We start from the raw sequence: 16,069 nt of genomic DNA on the forward strand, positions 1-16,069 counted from the left end.
TGGTGGGGTGGCCCGGTGTGGGGCGGTCGTCCGGCGGGGCAGTGAACCGAAAGGAGGCAGTGGTCTCTTTTCCAAAGCGTACACACTTTAATCATGCATGAGAGAGAAGTTACAGCATACTCATAGAGCATCAGAAGTTCTCTGATGAATCTAAGGTACAGACAGATATTTATACATTTCTTCATCTTCGAGGGGAGGGGGCATATAGATGGGGGACAGGAGCATGTCACATACAAGAATTCTTAGAATCTTGAGATGGGCGCCTAGTCTGGGGTCGACCGGTTCAAATTCCTAGAATAAACATAGGCAAACATCAATCTGTCAACCACAAAGTAAGTTTCCGACTTCAATACCTCGCTCATGGCAACACCTGTGGTTTGACCTTTATATATATATTTTAAAGACAATGCATAAGCATCCTTAATTCTGCATATGTGTCGCATCTGCAACATGAGCAAACATCCTCTTAAGTTTCCAGCAGTCTCAGCCGAGACGTTCTTCCACATCCACTGATAACCAGCTTGTTTACAATTTTAGCAATTTAAAAATGTCAACTTTATTGATTCAATCATTCGTCTTGTATTTATACTTAGAGCAATTCTTTCACCGCAGTTCAGAGCTAAAAACAGACAAGACACTGACAGAATGACACTTACAGCCGGTGGTTCGGTGTCCTCCTCCCAACCATGTGAAGATAGGACAGCAGATTAGCTTTTTTGCAAATCCAATAGCATACTTAGGTTTGTTTAGGAAACTACTGTCTGTGAAATGCAGAGCGCACAGGAGCACCGAAGGCGAAAGAGTTACTTGCTCCCCGAAAACAAAAAATCTTTCCATTGCTGGCTTAATTCGTCTTCTCTGGGAAGTCCTTGCAAAGATAAGAAGTGTTTGCACTCGAAAAAACACTTTCTGTTAGCCATCTGAGCGCTAACACCATATACTTCCATGGCAGAGTGAGTTGGGCAGTAACATCACTGGGCACTGAGACCAGGTGAGTTGCAGGTATTTGGCGTTTCTCCTGAAGTCCTCCAGAAACAAGTATTGAACATTTTAAATATATTCATAAGTCTGAAAAGCTGGAAAAGCACAATAGGTCCCCTTTAACGATGTCTTGTGAAAATTACCATTCACCCTGTTCATAATGTTAAAAAACACAAACATTCCTTCCATCTTGTCTTTCCTGAAGTGTATTTCTTGCTAATAGGACTCAGAAATAAATCAAAGTGTTTTTGTGCAACTACAAATCAGCAATCAATCAAACCAGTAATCAAACAACCAAAAATCTTAATCAATCAATCAATATTAGGTGGCCCTAATATTCCTGCTTTTTTTTTTAAATCCCCCTCCAAAATCCATACTGCAAAGTCCCTTGACCCTGAGTTGTTTTTTTTGTTTTGTTTTTTAAACGGCCCCACAGTTCCTTTTCAAAAGTTCAATTTGACTGGAGGCTTATTCACTTTGCCAACAAGAGTCACGGTCACAGTCCCTTGTGGTGTAGTTAGAGACTTCTGGAGTCACCTGGGGCCCCATGTATCAACGCGGTTTACGCAAGAAAAACTTGCGTACTCCAGGATCGACGCTCATGTTCAGATGTATCAACGTGAAAAGTCCGGCGATTCTTGCGCTGTTTCACGCCAACTCCAGAAGTTGGCGGAAAGCCGATTCTTGCGTTAACTGCACTTTGGTCCGTTGGCGACACCCTGTAGCGGTGTTTGGTGACTGACATTATTTGACAACCACACATACATCGGGCACAAAAAAAGCCTTCAACACAAACACAAACACCTGCTGGCATTATTGAAGCAGCTATAAAAGAGCCTTCACGATTGTGCTGAATGTGCAACTTTCAAGAATGGCTGCACTTTTTACAAGCTTTGTATCTCTTTGATCGTTCAGTAAAGGAGGAGCCAACAATTTTCCACCATCGTCATAAAACTTCAAACACGTGTAGCGACTCGTTCTCTCCATCATTAGAAGTGGTTAAGATGTATGAACATGATGATCAACAACACTGCTGATGAGAAGGGAACTTTAGCCAATAACAGGTCCCACCACTTGTTTTCATCTCGCGGGGGGGTGCGTTGCTCCCAACCCACCGCGTTCACCTTCTCACTTCTTATCCCACTCACAACATTTATTGTTTATACTGACACCACTGGACAGGCTGCCAACCCCCCCCCCCCCCCCGCCCCCCCGTCCTGCACCTCCAGCTCGCACGCCATGAACCTTTTTTTCTTTGACATTGTTTTGGTGCGGACAACGGAGACCCTATTTAAATAAATTTGCGTGGGCGTAGCGCGGGCGGGCCCGGTCCTCCGACATCTGCGCTCAATTCCACGCTGATTGGGATGCATCAAGGAAACATGGTGGATTCTGGCGCTCGCACATATTGATACATCTGGATTTTTTTGTGTGTACGCAACTTTTGAGATTCTTGTGACTGCAGTTTTTTAGTATGAGATCCACGCAAGTATTGATACATGAGGCTCCTGGTCAGGACTTCCACGGACAGGTGTGGACTGCAGGTGGCACCTGTTCCTCCTGTAGCACTCACCCTGTGCCGTTTCTACAACATAGGAACTAACTGGAGCTAGAGCTATGAACAACAGCAGGCATTGTCCACTGTTTCTGTCCATCCAACTTCGTTATTATGGGGTTTTCCAGGCTCAGGGAGGGTAGGATCTTCACTCCATTTCTGTTTGGTGGCAGTGTAAGCCTGTCCAATACCGTCCTCGTAGGGCCAATTAGGTCTCAGATTGTCCTGCAAGCTAGGCAAGGTGGCCCTAATATTCCTGCTCATCATCAGTTCCGTGAGGCTGACTCCTGTGGAAGAAGTGGGGGTGGCTGTGTATGTCATCAGGGCCATGAGGCGGTCCTCCTGTCTCAGTATAGATTTAACTGTCTGTACTGCCCTCTCTGACTGTTCATTACTCTGAGGGTCGCGAGGGCTGGATGTGACATGAACGAAATCATATTCATCACTGAACTCCCTCATCTCTGCTGGGGCCCATTATCACTCACTTCACCTCGGGGATACAAAAACATGCAAATGTGGCTTTGAGCTTAGCTACAACCTGGTGTGTCGTAGTCTGACACTACTAAGTAGTTGTGCTTCTTATACTCACACAGATCTATACCAATTTTCTGCCATGGCCCACACGGAAACTCACTGAGCATTAATGGCTCCTTTCTCTGAGTGTTTCTGTTCTCTCTGCAGAATGCACAATGCTGTACTGTTCTAGTTATCTCATCGGCTTTTCCAGGTCACTATACTGATTGGTAAGCTCTTTCCCTGCACTTTACTAGGCACCTTACTTACAAAATCAGGCCACCCACTCCTAATGAACACTATGACTGCCTGCAGCTTCCTATCATTTGCTGTGTGCTGTCTTAGCTCTTCCATCCGGTGTGGTGTGGCTGGGACCTGGCCCATGACAGCCTCAATGTGTGCTGCCACCTCTTCATGACAAACCCCATCCCCCTGACATTGCTCTGGGCCCCTGGAGAGCGCATCTGCTACTGCTAATGTCTTACAAGTTGCATGTTTGGCAGTGACGTTGAAATGCATGTGTCTCATCAGCAGCCTCTGGCACCTGATCGGGACACAGTCCAGGGGCCTCATTTATAAACATTGCTCATGCACAAAACCAGGCTTGGAAGTGCGTACACAACTTCTAACGCAAGAGTTGGGATTTATAAAGACTAGCGTAGGAATGTGCGCAACTTTAAGCAAACTACAGACCTTGCTTACGCACATTTTGGAGACAATTGTGACAAGGTGAGAACAATTGGTTAATGTTAAGAGCGCATATAAATGTGTGTAAAAATAATACATTTTCTGCTCAGTCAAAAGTCACAAAGGGGTTCCAGCAACATCACAGAAAATGAACCTTGCAAGCACGATGAAGAAGTGCTGCACTTTTTATTCAGTAAACAACATTGCAGCTATTGGGTGCCGTTAGATTTAACATTTCGATGTAGCTTTATTTAGGATTTATATTCACAACATTTAATTTGAAATGTAACCAATAGTTTTCACTTTGAATATTTCGATTTAGCAGATTCCGATTTTTTATAGCCTCGTTTACAAATGTAGACTACATGTGCAAGAGAACACTTCCACATGCATTTATCAGATTTTGTTTAAAGATAAATGTGACTAAATCCTTTTTTGTTTGTGTTTTTACAATGTTGATCTACAAACTTTCACCACATAAACAGCGGTGGATAATGGAGCCGTTTCTTAAAACACTAGTGTCACACGTGCACGTTTCATGTGCACGTGTAGCCGCCACGCTCCTGCGGTGCAAAGCCACTTTTTTCTTTGCCTCCACCTTCAGATCAGACCACTTCTTTTTTATTTCTACACGCTGCGCTTACCGCTGTGGCCACAGTGTGCCATTCAGTGGCTTCTTGTTTGTTGGTAATTCCACTTGAATGAATAAAGTTTCTCGTCTCGCCGCCACCTCATCAACAAGCACCTCCATCTCGGTCTCTGAAAAGTTCCTCTTTCGCCTGGTTGATGCCATGATTGAGCGTGAAATGCCGTGGATCCATCATGCCTATTTATATGCAAAACACATTCATGAGGTAATTTGCATGACCATACATGGTGAATTGTGGGTGTGGAGAGGGAGGGGCATGAATCAAATCCTGCTGCGCAACTTTCCAGCTGGACTGTGATTTGTAAGCAAGGTCTGTAGTTTGCTTAAAGTTGCGCACATTCCTACGCTAGTCTTTTTTTAATAAATCCCAACTCTTGCGTAAGAAGTTGTGTACGCACTTCCAAGCCCGGTTTTGTCCGTAAGCAATCTTTATAAATGAGGCCCCGGTCTCTTTTCGAAGATCCAAGCAGGGATTCAAGTCTCTTGGTGTTTTTCTCACACCTGAAACCACACAATTATTTTCCTCTAACTATGACAAACTGATTAAAGAAATTAAAAAGGATTGAATAGATGGGATATGCTCCCTCTGTCACTATTTGGTAGAATAGAGTTGGTGAGGATGAATATCCTACCGAGACTGTTGTTCTTTTTCCAGTCCTTCCCTATCTTGGTACCACAATCTATATTTAAGTTATTAGAAAAATTAAAAACAAAATTCATTTGGCAAAACCAAAGACCAAGAATACGGTTGAAAGTACTGATGTCAGCAAAATAGAAGGGAGGCCTGAGCCTACCTAATCTAAAATATTATTACTGGTCAGCTCAGTTGCGAGCAATGGCAGCCTGGGCGATCGGGGACCTAGAGAATCGTTGGGTTTCAATTGAACAAAACGCCGTGCCAGGGATATCGCTGTCCAGTCTTCCATTTCTTAGCCAGCAAACTCAGAAAAAACAAAGGTTAGTAATTTTATGGATTATACATACACTGAAGATTTGGACTGTGGTCAAAAACAATTAAAGGGAGCTGTGGGCCTGTCACGCGCCATGCCTATAGCAGGGAGTATAGAGTTTTTACCATCTACAGAATATACCACGGAGCTTATAAAAGGTGGGCGGAGTCTGGTCTAAAAACAATAGATCAGCTCATGGATGGGCAGACATTTCAGTCCTTTTTACAACTTCAAGAAAAGTTTGACTTGCCTTCAAGTGATTTATAGAAATATTTGCAAATCAGACATTATGTTACAAAAAGTGCAGATTGGGAAAATATAAGAAAGGTACCAACGAACATAGAAAGTTACTTTATACATATGTTTGAACACGTTTCCTTATCAAAAAAACAAGTTTCTCTCATACACAAAAAATTAAGGATGGACACCTCTGGCAGTGCATTACACATCAAGCAACAATGGGAACTGGAAATTAATGTTGTAATAAATGATGATTCTCGGGAACGCGTGTGTTCCAGATGCCATAAGGGGATAGGAAGCCAACTGTACAAAGAATTTGACTGGATGGTCAAAATCAGATTCTTCAGGACACCATTAATAACTGTTATTTCCAAGTACAATCACAGCAATGAATGCTGGGGGAACTGTGGCATGATTGGCGACCATACGCATATATTCTGGGACTGCTCGAAAATACAACCTTTTTGGAAAAATGTCAAAGATGAATTGGAAAAAATTTTGTCAGTGGACATCCCCATGGACCCTCTGTTTTTTTTGTTTTTTACTAGATGTGTTTCCTGACCAGCTGTTTACCACAGAACAATGTTACATATTACATGTTTTGTTGACTGATTGCAAGAAAAATGATTACTGTTAACTGGTTGAAACCTAACCCCCCCACCCCCGCGATCACTCAGTGGGTACAGAAAGTAAAAAATGTTTACATGATGGAATATAGGACTGCCCAGCTACAGCTAAAAGTCCCTGTCTTTATGAAAAGATGGACCGAAGTTATGTATTATCTCACTTTGGATTTTTATACAAGTATACTAATTCATTTATTGTATTTTTACTTTTTTTTTTAATTAGTTTTTGTATTTGTCATCATCTTACATGTGTCTCTCTGGGGGAGAACTGAATTAGAAAAGAAATTTGTGCTCTAGCCTTTGCAGCGCGATACATCTAGGGGACTAGACTAGACTATAAATTTTATTAACAATGTTTTCTTTGAAAAAGACAGTGCAGATATTCAGCAGAATTAGTGATCAAACGGTTAATATTGCACAGTCCAGAAGGGGACCACTGTCAAGCTTTGCTTAAGTCAACAATAAAGTGCTAGGTACAGGGCCCGAGGGCTCACCGGGCCGAGAGGACTGCTGATGGGAGAAGGGAAGGGTTCTTATGCTACACCACACGTGAAAACCACACACACTGTCACACCAAGTGCACTCCTGTACAGGAAAGTGAAGACCACCACCACCAGGATCAGCCAGTCACTTACACCACAGTGGCACCAACAGCTCCTGTCCAAAAAAAAAAAAAAAAGAGGGACTGGTATTAGACAACGCAATAAGTAACAATACAATATTCTTGGCCCAGACTACACACACATCCCGGGGTCCTATATCACTTAACACACGCACTTGGATTACATTGCCCTGCATATCACTCACTCTCAAATACACGCACAGAGGAACCATGTAGAAGGCCTGCACACACAAAATAACAAAATAAGCAAAGCAAAACTTATTCATAAAATGACAATGGCAGCTTGCAAAAACAACCCAGACTGAACAGCAGTAGATAGCCCTGCATAGCATAGGGGCCCGCTTCAGCAGGGGAGCCACCGGCGGGACGTGGAGGCTTCAGGGCTCCAGCACAGGAGGGAGGGTGCTCAGACTTTTTTAAACAAGGCAGCTGAAATACAATGCATGAAAAGGACTGTGCTCATAGTTCTCAGAAGGTTATAATAATAATAATAATAATAATAATACATTTTATTTATAAGGCGCCTTTCAAGGCACTCAAGGTCGCCGTACAACAGTTTAAAATAGATAAATAAATAAAATAAAACATGCACGATTTAAAAGAACAAAATATTACCTCCCAAGATGTGACTTTTTGGGTGTAAATGCAGGAGTTTTGGCAAGAACTAAATTGGACCAATGTCCCTACAGTTGAAGTGCAGGTAGATCCTCCAAAGGTTTCTTATTCGTGGGGAAAATAGGAATCTGTGGTTCCCTTGTTCGAAAAGGGGACATATTAATTATTATTAATTAATATTAATGTCGAAGTCTAAACATTTAGCACTGAGGTCATGTTGAGAGCTTGCTTTCAACGTAATTGAATCTTTACATGTCAAACAATGTTACCCCAAATATAGATTTTACGGCATCTCATAAACTGAGAGTCTTGTCATCTTCTACCCTGGAGTGCTGTTGCTGCATTTGAATCCTGCTCCACACCACCAACTTGACAGAAGCAATGAAGATCTCACAGTTGATTTTATAAAAACCAATGGAAAACACACATGTAAGATATATTATAACTTCTCATTTGAAATGTAAATGAATGTCATACCTTGTCCATATCTGTCAGCAATATTTTGTATTATTAAAACATTATCAGTGACCAGCAGCCGTTCTGCTCCACTGGCCTATAAGCTTCATTAATCATTTTCTAGAGAACAACTGCTTTCCTAAACAACTACATTACTTCCACAAAAATGTTGGAAGGTTAAAAAAAAAAAAAGTGTGAAATACGACTAACAAATAAACAGAAGAGATTAGATCAAAAAAATTACAATCAATGAAAACAAAAAAATACGATTATTTATAGTCATAATTGAAGATTGTACCATGGAGAAGGGGCATTGTAAGTAAACGACATCGAGCCTTGTCGGTGACCAAGAACCAGCATCTAAAGAGATTAGATATACAGCAGTAGTATGGCCAACTGACCCTCAGTTAAGAATGCAGTGGAAGGTATTGTGCATCCAAAGATTCAATTTAGAGACATCGTATTTTTTTGCACTGTTTTGTTTTGTTACTGCTATAGACAGGGAAGCAATTTTACAGAAAAATCAAATGTTCCCTCTGTTTGCCCTGGTGCGGATATCAGAATTAGTCAGCCTTCCATTATGTTAGATATCACAAAGAACTTGGATTTCATTTTTAATTAATTCTTGTAAAAGCGGGGATGCATACGTGTATAAGTATATAATATATCCAGAGTAACTGAAGTATATTATACTTAATTTATTTTGGAAGTTGAGATCAAGATCCCATTTACAAGTGAGACCTGAGCACAACATCAAACAGAATACAATAAAATGGCAATAAATTCAACAAAGTGAAAAAAAACCCAATAAAAAATAGAAATAATCTAATAAACAGACAACTTTAACATTTACAGTTATGTTATCTAAAGCAGTCCCACCTTAAATCATTAAGATTCTTGATCATATTTGATCAAGAAGCTGAGTTTGCATCGTGTTGTCATAAACCTTGGAGTTCAGCCCCTCGTCCTGGAATATCCTAAAAGATGCATGCTCAGATCAGGACAGACATTATTTATTCACCCCACAGACCATGAAGGAATTGTCAAAGACTTAAATGGGAGTTCTGCAAGTCTGCTTGATGACTCGCCCTCATGGACCAGACGTCAGTCACGTTAACCTGAAATTGAATTTGGGGACAGAAAGTCTAGGAATACAGAGAACTGAATGTTTGGGCTGGATAAAATGTTATTTCAAAGCAAATAAATTCAGTTTTTCTTAATATTATATCAGTCTCAAGTTTATTGCAGTGCACTTCCAAATCATTTGATAAATTCAATTTCAAATTGTACTCGTCAAATCCAGTTTTTTAATGCAATGATTCAAGTCGCCAAGTTCAAATTCTAATAAAAATCACTCAAATGCAGTTTCTCTTGAAACATTTTAGGCCATATATCGGCAGCACCAGTTCTAATTACTCTATAAATTATTCCAGTGGAATGGTGTAAAATCTGTCCAAGCTCACTGCAGGAACATTAAGTGTGTACCACTCCTGAGAGTGAGTGTAGTTTTGCCGATTTGTAAACAAATGGCAGCCAGTGCCTAATTTGAACGTGTGAAGCTATGACGTGTGGGTAAACCTAATGTATATTGGAATGTAAGTTTATGCTACAATTTACAGCCAGAAAGACCCACTGTGTTTGTCTTTCTTGCACAGACACAGCTGTATTGACATGAGAAGCATCATGTCAGCACGACTGATTTGGTGTTAACAGACTGAAAGCAACACAAAGCACTTCTCCAAACACTCACAGTCAGCTTTTTGGTGCTATAAGCCTCCTCACTCCCCAAAAGTCATCTCTGCTCAGTTGTCTCTCTGTCAGATATGACGTATTTACAGTTCATTCTCAAAATTCACCTTTTTGTTTGTTTGTTTGCATTTGAACATCATGGATTTCTTTCATAGAACTTTGTTAACACTTTTCCGCTTCATAACTTCAGATGCTATTAACTCCATACTGTGAGTGAAATTATCACTTGTCGGGTTTCAGTGGCCTTTTTCACAGCAGACGTTTTGAGTTGTTTGTCAGTCACTGATTATGTAATTGACACCTGAACTATAGTCATGTCGTCTTTCTAAATCTTGAAGGAAAGACTAAAGTTTTCAGTTGTTTTGGGGAACTACTGGATCATTTGAATACTTCTTGAAATTAGACTGAAGTATATTTGATCTAGACATCTATTGTACATGGTGCATGTAGGCAGCTTCTGACATCTACATTAAGATAAGGTAACATAAACCTTTTTCCGTCCCTCAGTGGGGAAATTGGCAATTTACTTTTTTCATTCACTTCAGATTAAATATATCAGCATAAATTGATAAGGGATTAGCTTCATTTAACAAGACCCAATACTCTTAATTAAATAACACTGTACAATCAGTACTGAAGGACATTGTTGATGAGAGGTTAAAAACTGGAGGCAAGGATAATAGCTAAAAGCAGCTTCTTTACTTTTGGGACTGCAGGTTGTCAGAAGGCCTGAATGATCTCAGTAGCTCATACACTCTTAGATGTCAATGTAACCAAGCTTGTTCACACAGTAGGAACTGAAAAAAAAAATGTTTTTCCCACTTTCTGCCAGAAGTGTGGCTGCAGCACGTAATGTCACACAGCCTCGTCAGTTTCATTAACTTTTCTATTCAACAAGCTCAAGGAGATATTTCCAAGTCTGGTCTAACCTAGTCTGGATTTCCCAACCCTCACCCCTACCTTGAAACTCACCGATAGCTGGATTTAACATAATTTACTGATTGCCAAGGCCAGAAATCATGAGCTGCAAGGTGATTGCAATGTTTATGTTATCTGCACTGTCGGGTGAAATTTTTTTTAATGAGCTCCTTATTCACTGCAGGCCAAAAAAAAATTGCACACAAGAACCTTACGTTATTCTTTCCACACATCCGTCTTCAGCGGGATCTTTTAAGTTTCCTCTAATTGTGCATCCCAGTTTGTTCAATTCAGATCAAACTGAGGTAATCATTTTTGGACCTAAACACCACAGGGACACACTCTTGAATCGGATCACTACTCTAGATGGCATCACCCTAACTCTGAGTACAACTGCAAGGAACCTTGGAGTCATTTTTGACCAGGACCTTTCCTTCAGCTCCCACATAAAGCATGTGACCAGGACCGCCTTCTTCCATCTGCAGTATCGCTAAGATTAGGAACATCCTTTCCCAGAATGATGCTGAGAAACTGGTGCATGCATTTATCACTTCTAGGCTGGACCACTGCAACTCTCTCCTGTCAGGATGTCCTAAATACTCTCTAAAGAGTCTCCAGCTGGTCCAGAACGCTGCAGTGAGGGTTTTGATGGGAGTTAAGAAGAGAGAACACATCTCTCCACTTTAGCTTCTCTCCAATGGCTTCCTGTAGGATCTAGAATCGACTTCAAAATCCTTCTGCTGACTTATAAGGCTCTCAATGATAAAGCCCCATCCTATTTGAAAGAACTCATTAGTCCCCACTGTCCTACCAGAGCACTCCGCTCCCAGAATGCAGGTCTGTTAGTGATTCCCAGTATCTCTAAAAACAGACTGGGAGGTAGAGCCTTCAGTTACTGGGCTCCTCTACTGTGGAACCAGCATCTCTCCATGGGTCAGAGAGGCAGACACTCTGACTACTTTTAAGTCCAGGCTTAAGACTTTCCTCTATGACAGAGCCTTCAGTCAGGACTGGTTCAGGTAGCTCTGAACCATTGATAGCTATGCTGCTACAGGCTTAGACTGCTGGGGGACACATCAGGTTACATGGAGCCCTTCCCTCCTCTCCTCTCCTCTCCTCTCCCCCTCTCTCCTCCTCTCCTCCCTGCACATTTTTGGAACTGTCATTACCATTACTTGTTGCACTTTGTAGTTTGGCCTTGGTGTCTCGCAGTCTCTCTGTGTTTCCACAGATCCACCAGAGCTCCAACCGCCGCCTGCATCGCCCCACCCCCCTTATTCCCCACTGTTACACCGGCCTGCGCTCCCCTTCCATGAACCAGTCTACCATCCAGTCCCCCATCAAGCTGGCTTGCTCTCCCTGCCTCCCCTTCCATGAACCAGTCTACCATCCAGTCCCCCATCAAGCTGGCTTGCTCTCCCTGCCTCCCCTTCCATGAACCAGCCTGCCATCCAGTCCCCCATCAAGCTGGCTTGCTCTCCCTGCCTCCCCCTCCATGAACCAGTCTGCCATCCAGTCCCCCATCATGCTGGCTTGCTCTCCCTGCCTCCCCTCCCATGAACCAGTCTACCATCCAGTCCCCCATCAAGCTGGCTTGCTCTCCCTGCCTCCCCCTCCATGAACCAGTCTACCATCCAGTCCCCCATCAAGCTGGCTTGCTCTCCCTGCCTCCCTTCCCATGAACCAGTCTGCCATCCAGTCCCCCATCAAGCTGGCTTGCTCTCCCTGCGCTCCCCTCCCATGAACCAGTCTGCCATCCAGTCCCCCATCAAGCTGGCTTGCTCTCCCTGCCTCCCCTTCCATGAACCAGTCTACCATCCAGTCCCCCATCAAGCTGGCTTGCTCTCCCTGCCTCCCCTTCCAGAAGCTTCCTTCTTCAACTGTTATTAACATTTCCATGTTTCCCACATTTTGTGTTGTAAACTGTTTTCTTGTCTGTAACAACATCTACTGCACGTCTGTCCCTCCTGGTGAGGGATCCTCCTCCCCTCCTCACCCTGAGGTTTCTCAGATTTTTCCCTGTTAAAGGTTTTCTATGGAGTTTCTCCTTAGTCGATGTGAGGCTCTGAGGACAGAGGATGTTATTATGATGCCGTGTGAAGCCCTGGAGACAAACTGTTGGTGAAAACGGGCTCTACAAATAAAATTGCCTTGCCTTGCCTTGCCTTGTTATCAATGTAGTTGACTGCTCTTCTTGCGCTTCTCCTACTTCCTTTGATTGGTCCCTATAGGACATCATGGTGTGCAACCCCATCTATATTTGTAACCTGCAGATGCGTCATTCTTTCAATAACAGCAGATATTATTAGCAGCACTTGGAAGAGTTGTATCTTGTTTATCGGTAACAGTTCATGCTTCACTGTCATACTGTAAGACTGATTCAACAGCTGCTTTAAATAGCCTTAATTTTAATGGTCTATAGATTTGGTGACTGAATTGTTTTCATATTTTGACATGTAATCCATTTGCCTCTGTATTTCAAATCCCCTCTTAGAGCTTTTCATCCACAAATATATCCACTAGATATCTGAAATTAACAATGTTCTTAACATTTTTTTCCTCTCATTGTCTTTAAAAATATATCACCATGAAAGGGCATTAGCCCTTGCAATTAGATACCACCCTATTCTAGCTGCCTCTGCTTCTAATGATCTTGATCGCTCTTGTGCTTCTTCCTTGTCCTCTGAAAGGAAGGTGACATCATCAGCAATACTGGGATCTGAGATTGTTATTGATGGTGTGCAACCTTTCCTTTCATGTTTCCATGTAGGAATTTGAAACAAATGACCTTCTTCTCTGGTAATCCATGGTATGGTATACCTCTAGTATGTCAGGAATTTAATAGTTTAGACTTAGGCCTATATAGCCAAGTTTTATTTATAATCTTCTAGGAGAGTAAACAGAAAAGGCTGCACTCCACGATTTTAAATATTCAGTTCATAAATAAGTGAATTGGTTTTCTAAACTCCATTGTTTGATCCCTATGTAACATGGGGACACAGGGAATGTTGAAAGAAGAAATGGACTAATGCAAATAGGCCTTATAACGCCATGCCAAACAGTCCAACCTATTTTTAATATTTTTTATCATATGGTGAGTTCAACTGTGCTTTCACTGATTGACAACCAAGCCCCATATAGTGGACTGGAGGGGAGAAAAATCTGAGCAATTAGCCCTTTTAAACGAATATCATACACTTCGCCAGTGAGTACTTGGATGATGATTATGTGTTACAGTGTGTTTTTCTTGGTCATCCACAGGAGGTCAAGTATTTCCAGTTTCCTGGAGAGCTACTAATGAGGATGTTGAAAATGCTCATTTTGCCTCTGGTTGTTTCCAGGTAGGAGCAGCATTGCAACACACACACACACACGCGCACGCACACACACACACGCACACAGAGTACAAGTTTCAACAGCATGCCATGTTTTGATCAGCAATCAGAGTCATATTCCTCAGCATTCATTTCATTATTGCTCCCTTACGCCACATCACAGTCACAAATATGGGCCTTTTGTTGAGATGATCACAAACAAAATTAAGATATTAATAGTTCCTCATAAAGTAGACTTAGGCATATGCCAGGGCATTTTCTCTGTTCAGAAATAGGAAAAAGAATTATAATAGAATTGATTAATATGTCATCCTCCAATATGTCATCAATGCAGAAACCAGAGCATGAATTGGACAAATGGTATGATAAAGTTTTCAAGCTCCTTCACTAAGCATTAGGAAGAACAGACTATAAGACTGGTGGATTTGTTATGCAAAAAAGTAACATTTATAAAGTGAGTATGTACATCTGGAACAAGGACTTGAGACGTTTATGGAAGGTAATGTTGAGAGCAGCTCATCCGTATCTGCAGAGCAAGAGTGAGAGCAAGAAGAAGGGATTATATAGAGCTGAATTTCAGCTGAGACAAAACCAATTTGATACAAGGTTAAGATTCTTTAAGCGACTGTATAGTAGGGCAAATTTTATGTTTGGAAGACAAATATATTCATAACCCACAGTGGATCTGGACCAGGACCAGGTCAACAAACCTGGGCCTTAAAGGCAGAGGGAATGGATGTCTATTATCATCAAAGTAAATTAACTTCTAACATTTCAGAAGTCCTGTATAAATGGGGGAGATCTTTTTCAAATCTTTTTTTAGGGAAGGAAAAGGAGAGTAATTCTGACTAAACTTTAGTGTTGATGTTCGTTACCTTAACGTTCAGTTAGAGAACTCATCAGCTCATCCAAATTGTAATGATGGAAAGGTACTGAATGAGAACATTACAACAGATGAGGTGGAGGAAGCAATAGCTGCTCTGAAAAGAGGTAAAGGTCCTTGTAATGATGAATTGACAAATCCATCCATTTTCTTCCGCTTATTGCTGTTAAGGGTCGCTGGGGGGGGGGGGGGGCTGGAGCCTATCCCAGCAGTTACGGGTGAGAGGCGGGAGGCAGGGTTCACCCTGGACAGGTCGCCAGTCCATCACAGGGCCAACACATAGAGACAGACAATCATTCACACTCTCAGTCACACCTACAGTCAATTTAGAGTATCAATCAGCCTCGTCCTCTCTTGATGTCTTTGGACTGTGGGAGGAAGCTGGAGTACCAGAGAGAACCCACACAGGAACAGGGAGAACATGGAGACTCCACACAGAAGGATCCTGTGCTGGAGCCGAGACTCAAACCCGGAACCTTCTTGCTGTGAGGCAACAGTGCTGACCACTGCACCACTGTGCCACCGAATTGACAAACGATGTACTGAAAAGTCAAATTGTATATTAACAGACCCCCTTCATATATTACTCATTTTTGGCTTCTAAAATAGTGTATGGGTGGTGCAGTGGTGCAGTGGTTAGCCCTGTCGCCTTACAGCAAGAAGGTTCCGGGTTCGAGCACCAGCTCGAGCATGGGGTCTTTCTGTGTGGAGTTTGCAGTTTCACAAAGTTTTCTCTATTCTGCCCACAGTCCAAAAACATGCAAAAGGGGACTAGGTTAATAGAATACTCTAAATTGACTATATGTGTGTCTGTGAGTGTGAATGGGTGTCTGTCTCTATGTGTTGGCCCTTCAAAGGACTGGTGACCAGGGTTTACCTCGCCTTTCGCCCAAATGCTGCTGGGATAGGCTCCAGCAACCCCCCACGACCCTTAACAGGATAAGCAGTAGAGAATGAATGGATGGATGGAAAATAGTATATAGTACCATTCCTTCACGGTGTTTTAAACCTATCGTCAGCCCAATAACTAAATCTTTGAAAAATGACCGATGTCTACCTCTAAACTACCAAGGGGTTCGTTTACTGACACAGTATATTAATTGCTTTCATCTATACTTAACTACTTGGTATTTGGAGGGAAATAATTGACTGGTACAAAAGCACAAAAGCTTCTGAAAAGCTAGATCATGTATTGATCATATATTCTATTTTTTATTTTTTTTTTTTACTAATTAAGTCCATCAACTAGGGCTGGGTATAAACTTCAATGGTAATATACACCCTGTTGTA

The 16,069-nt window shown here is 42.0% G+C and overlaps 1 protein-coding gene across 1 annotated transcript in view; it reads left to right on the forward strand.

Annotated features, from left to right (window-relative positions):
• Positions 1 to 16,069, forward strand: part of slc1a7a (solute carrier family 1 member 7a) — a 60,484-nt gene that overhangs the window by 8,969 nt on the left and 35,446 nt on the right. The window contains exon 2 of the mRNA XM_086203138.1: positions 13,823 to 13,902. Coding sequence (XP_086059264.1) covers positions 13,823 to 13,902 — 80 coding nt within the window. The remainder of the gene's footprint in view (positions 1 to 13,822; positions 13,903 to 16,069) is intronic.

The sequence above is a fragment of the Aulostomus chinensis genome, chromosome 5 (genome assembly GCF_037954235.1).
Source record: "Aulostomus chinensis isolate RoL2024-O1b breed Wild chromosome 5, RoL_Achi_v1.0, whole genome shotgun sequence".
Classification (NCBI taxonomy): domain Eukaryota; kingdom Metazoa; phylum Chordata; class Actinopteri; order Syngnathiformes; family Aulostomidae; genus Aulostomus; species Aulostomus chinensis.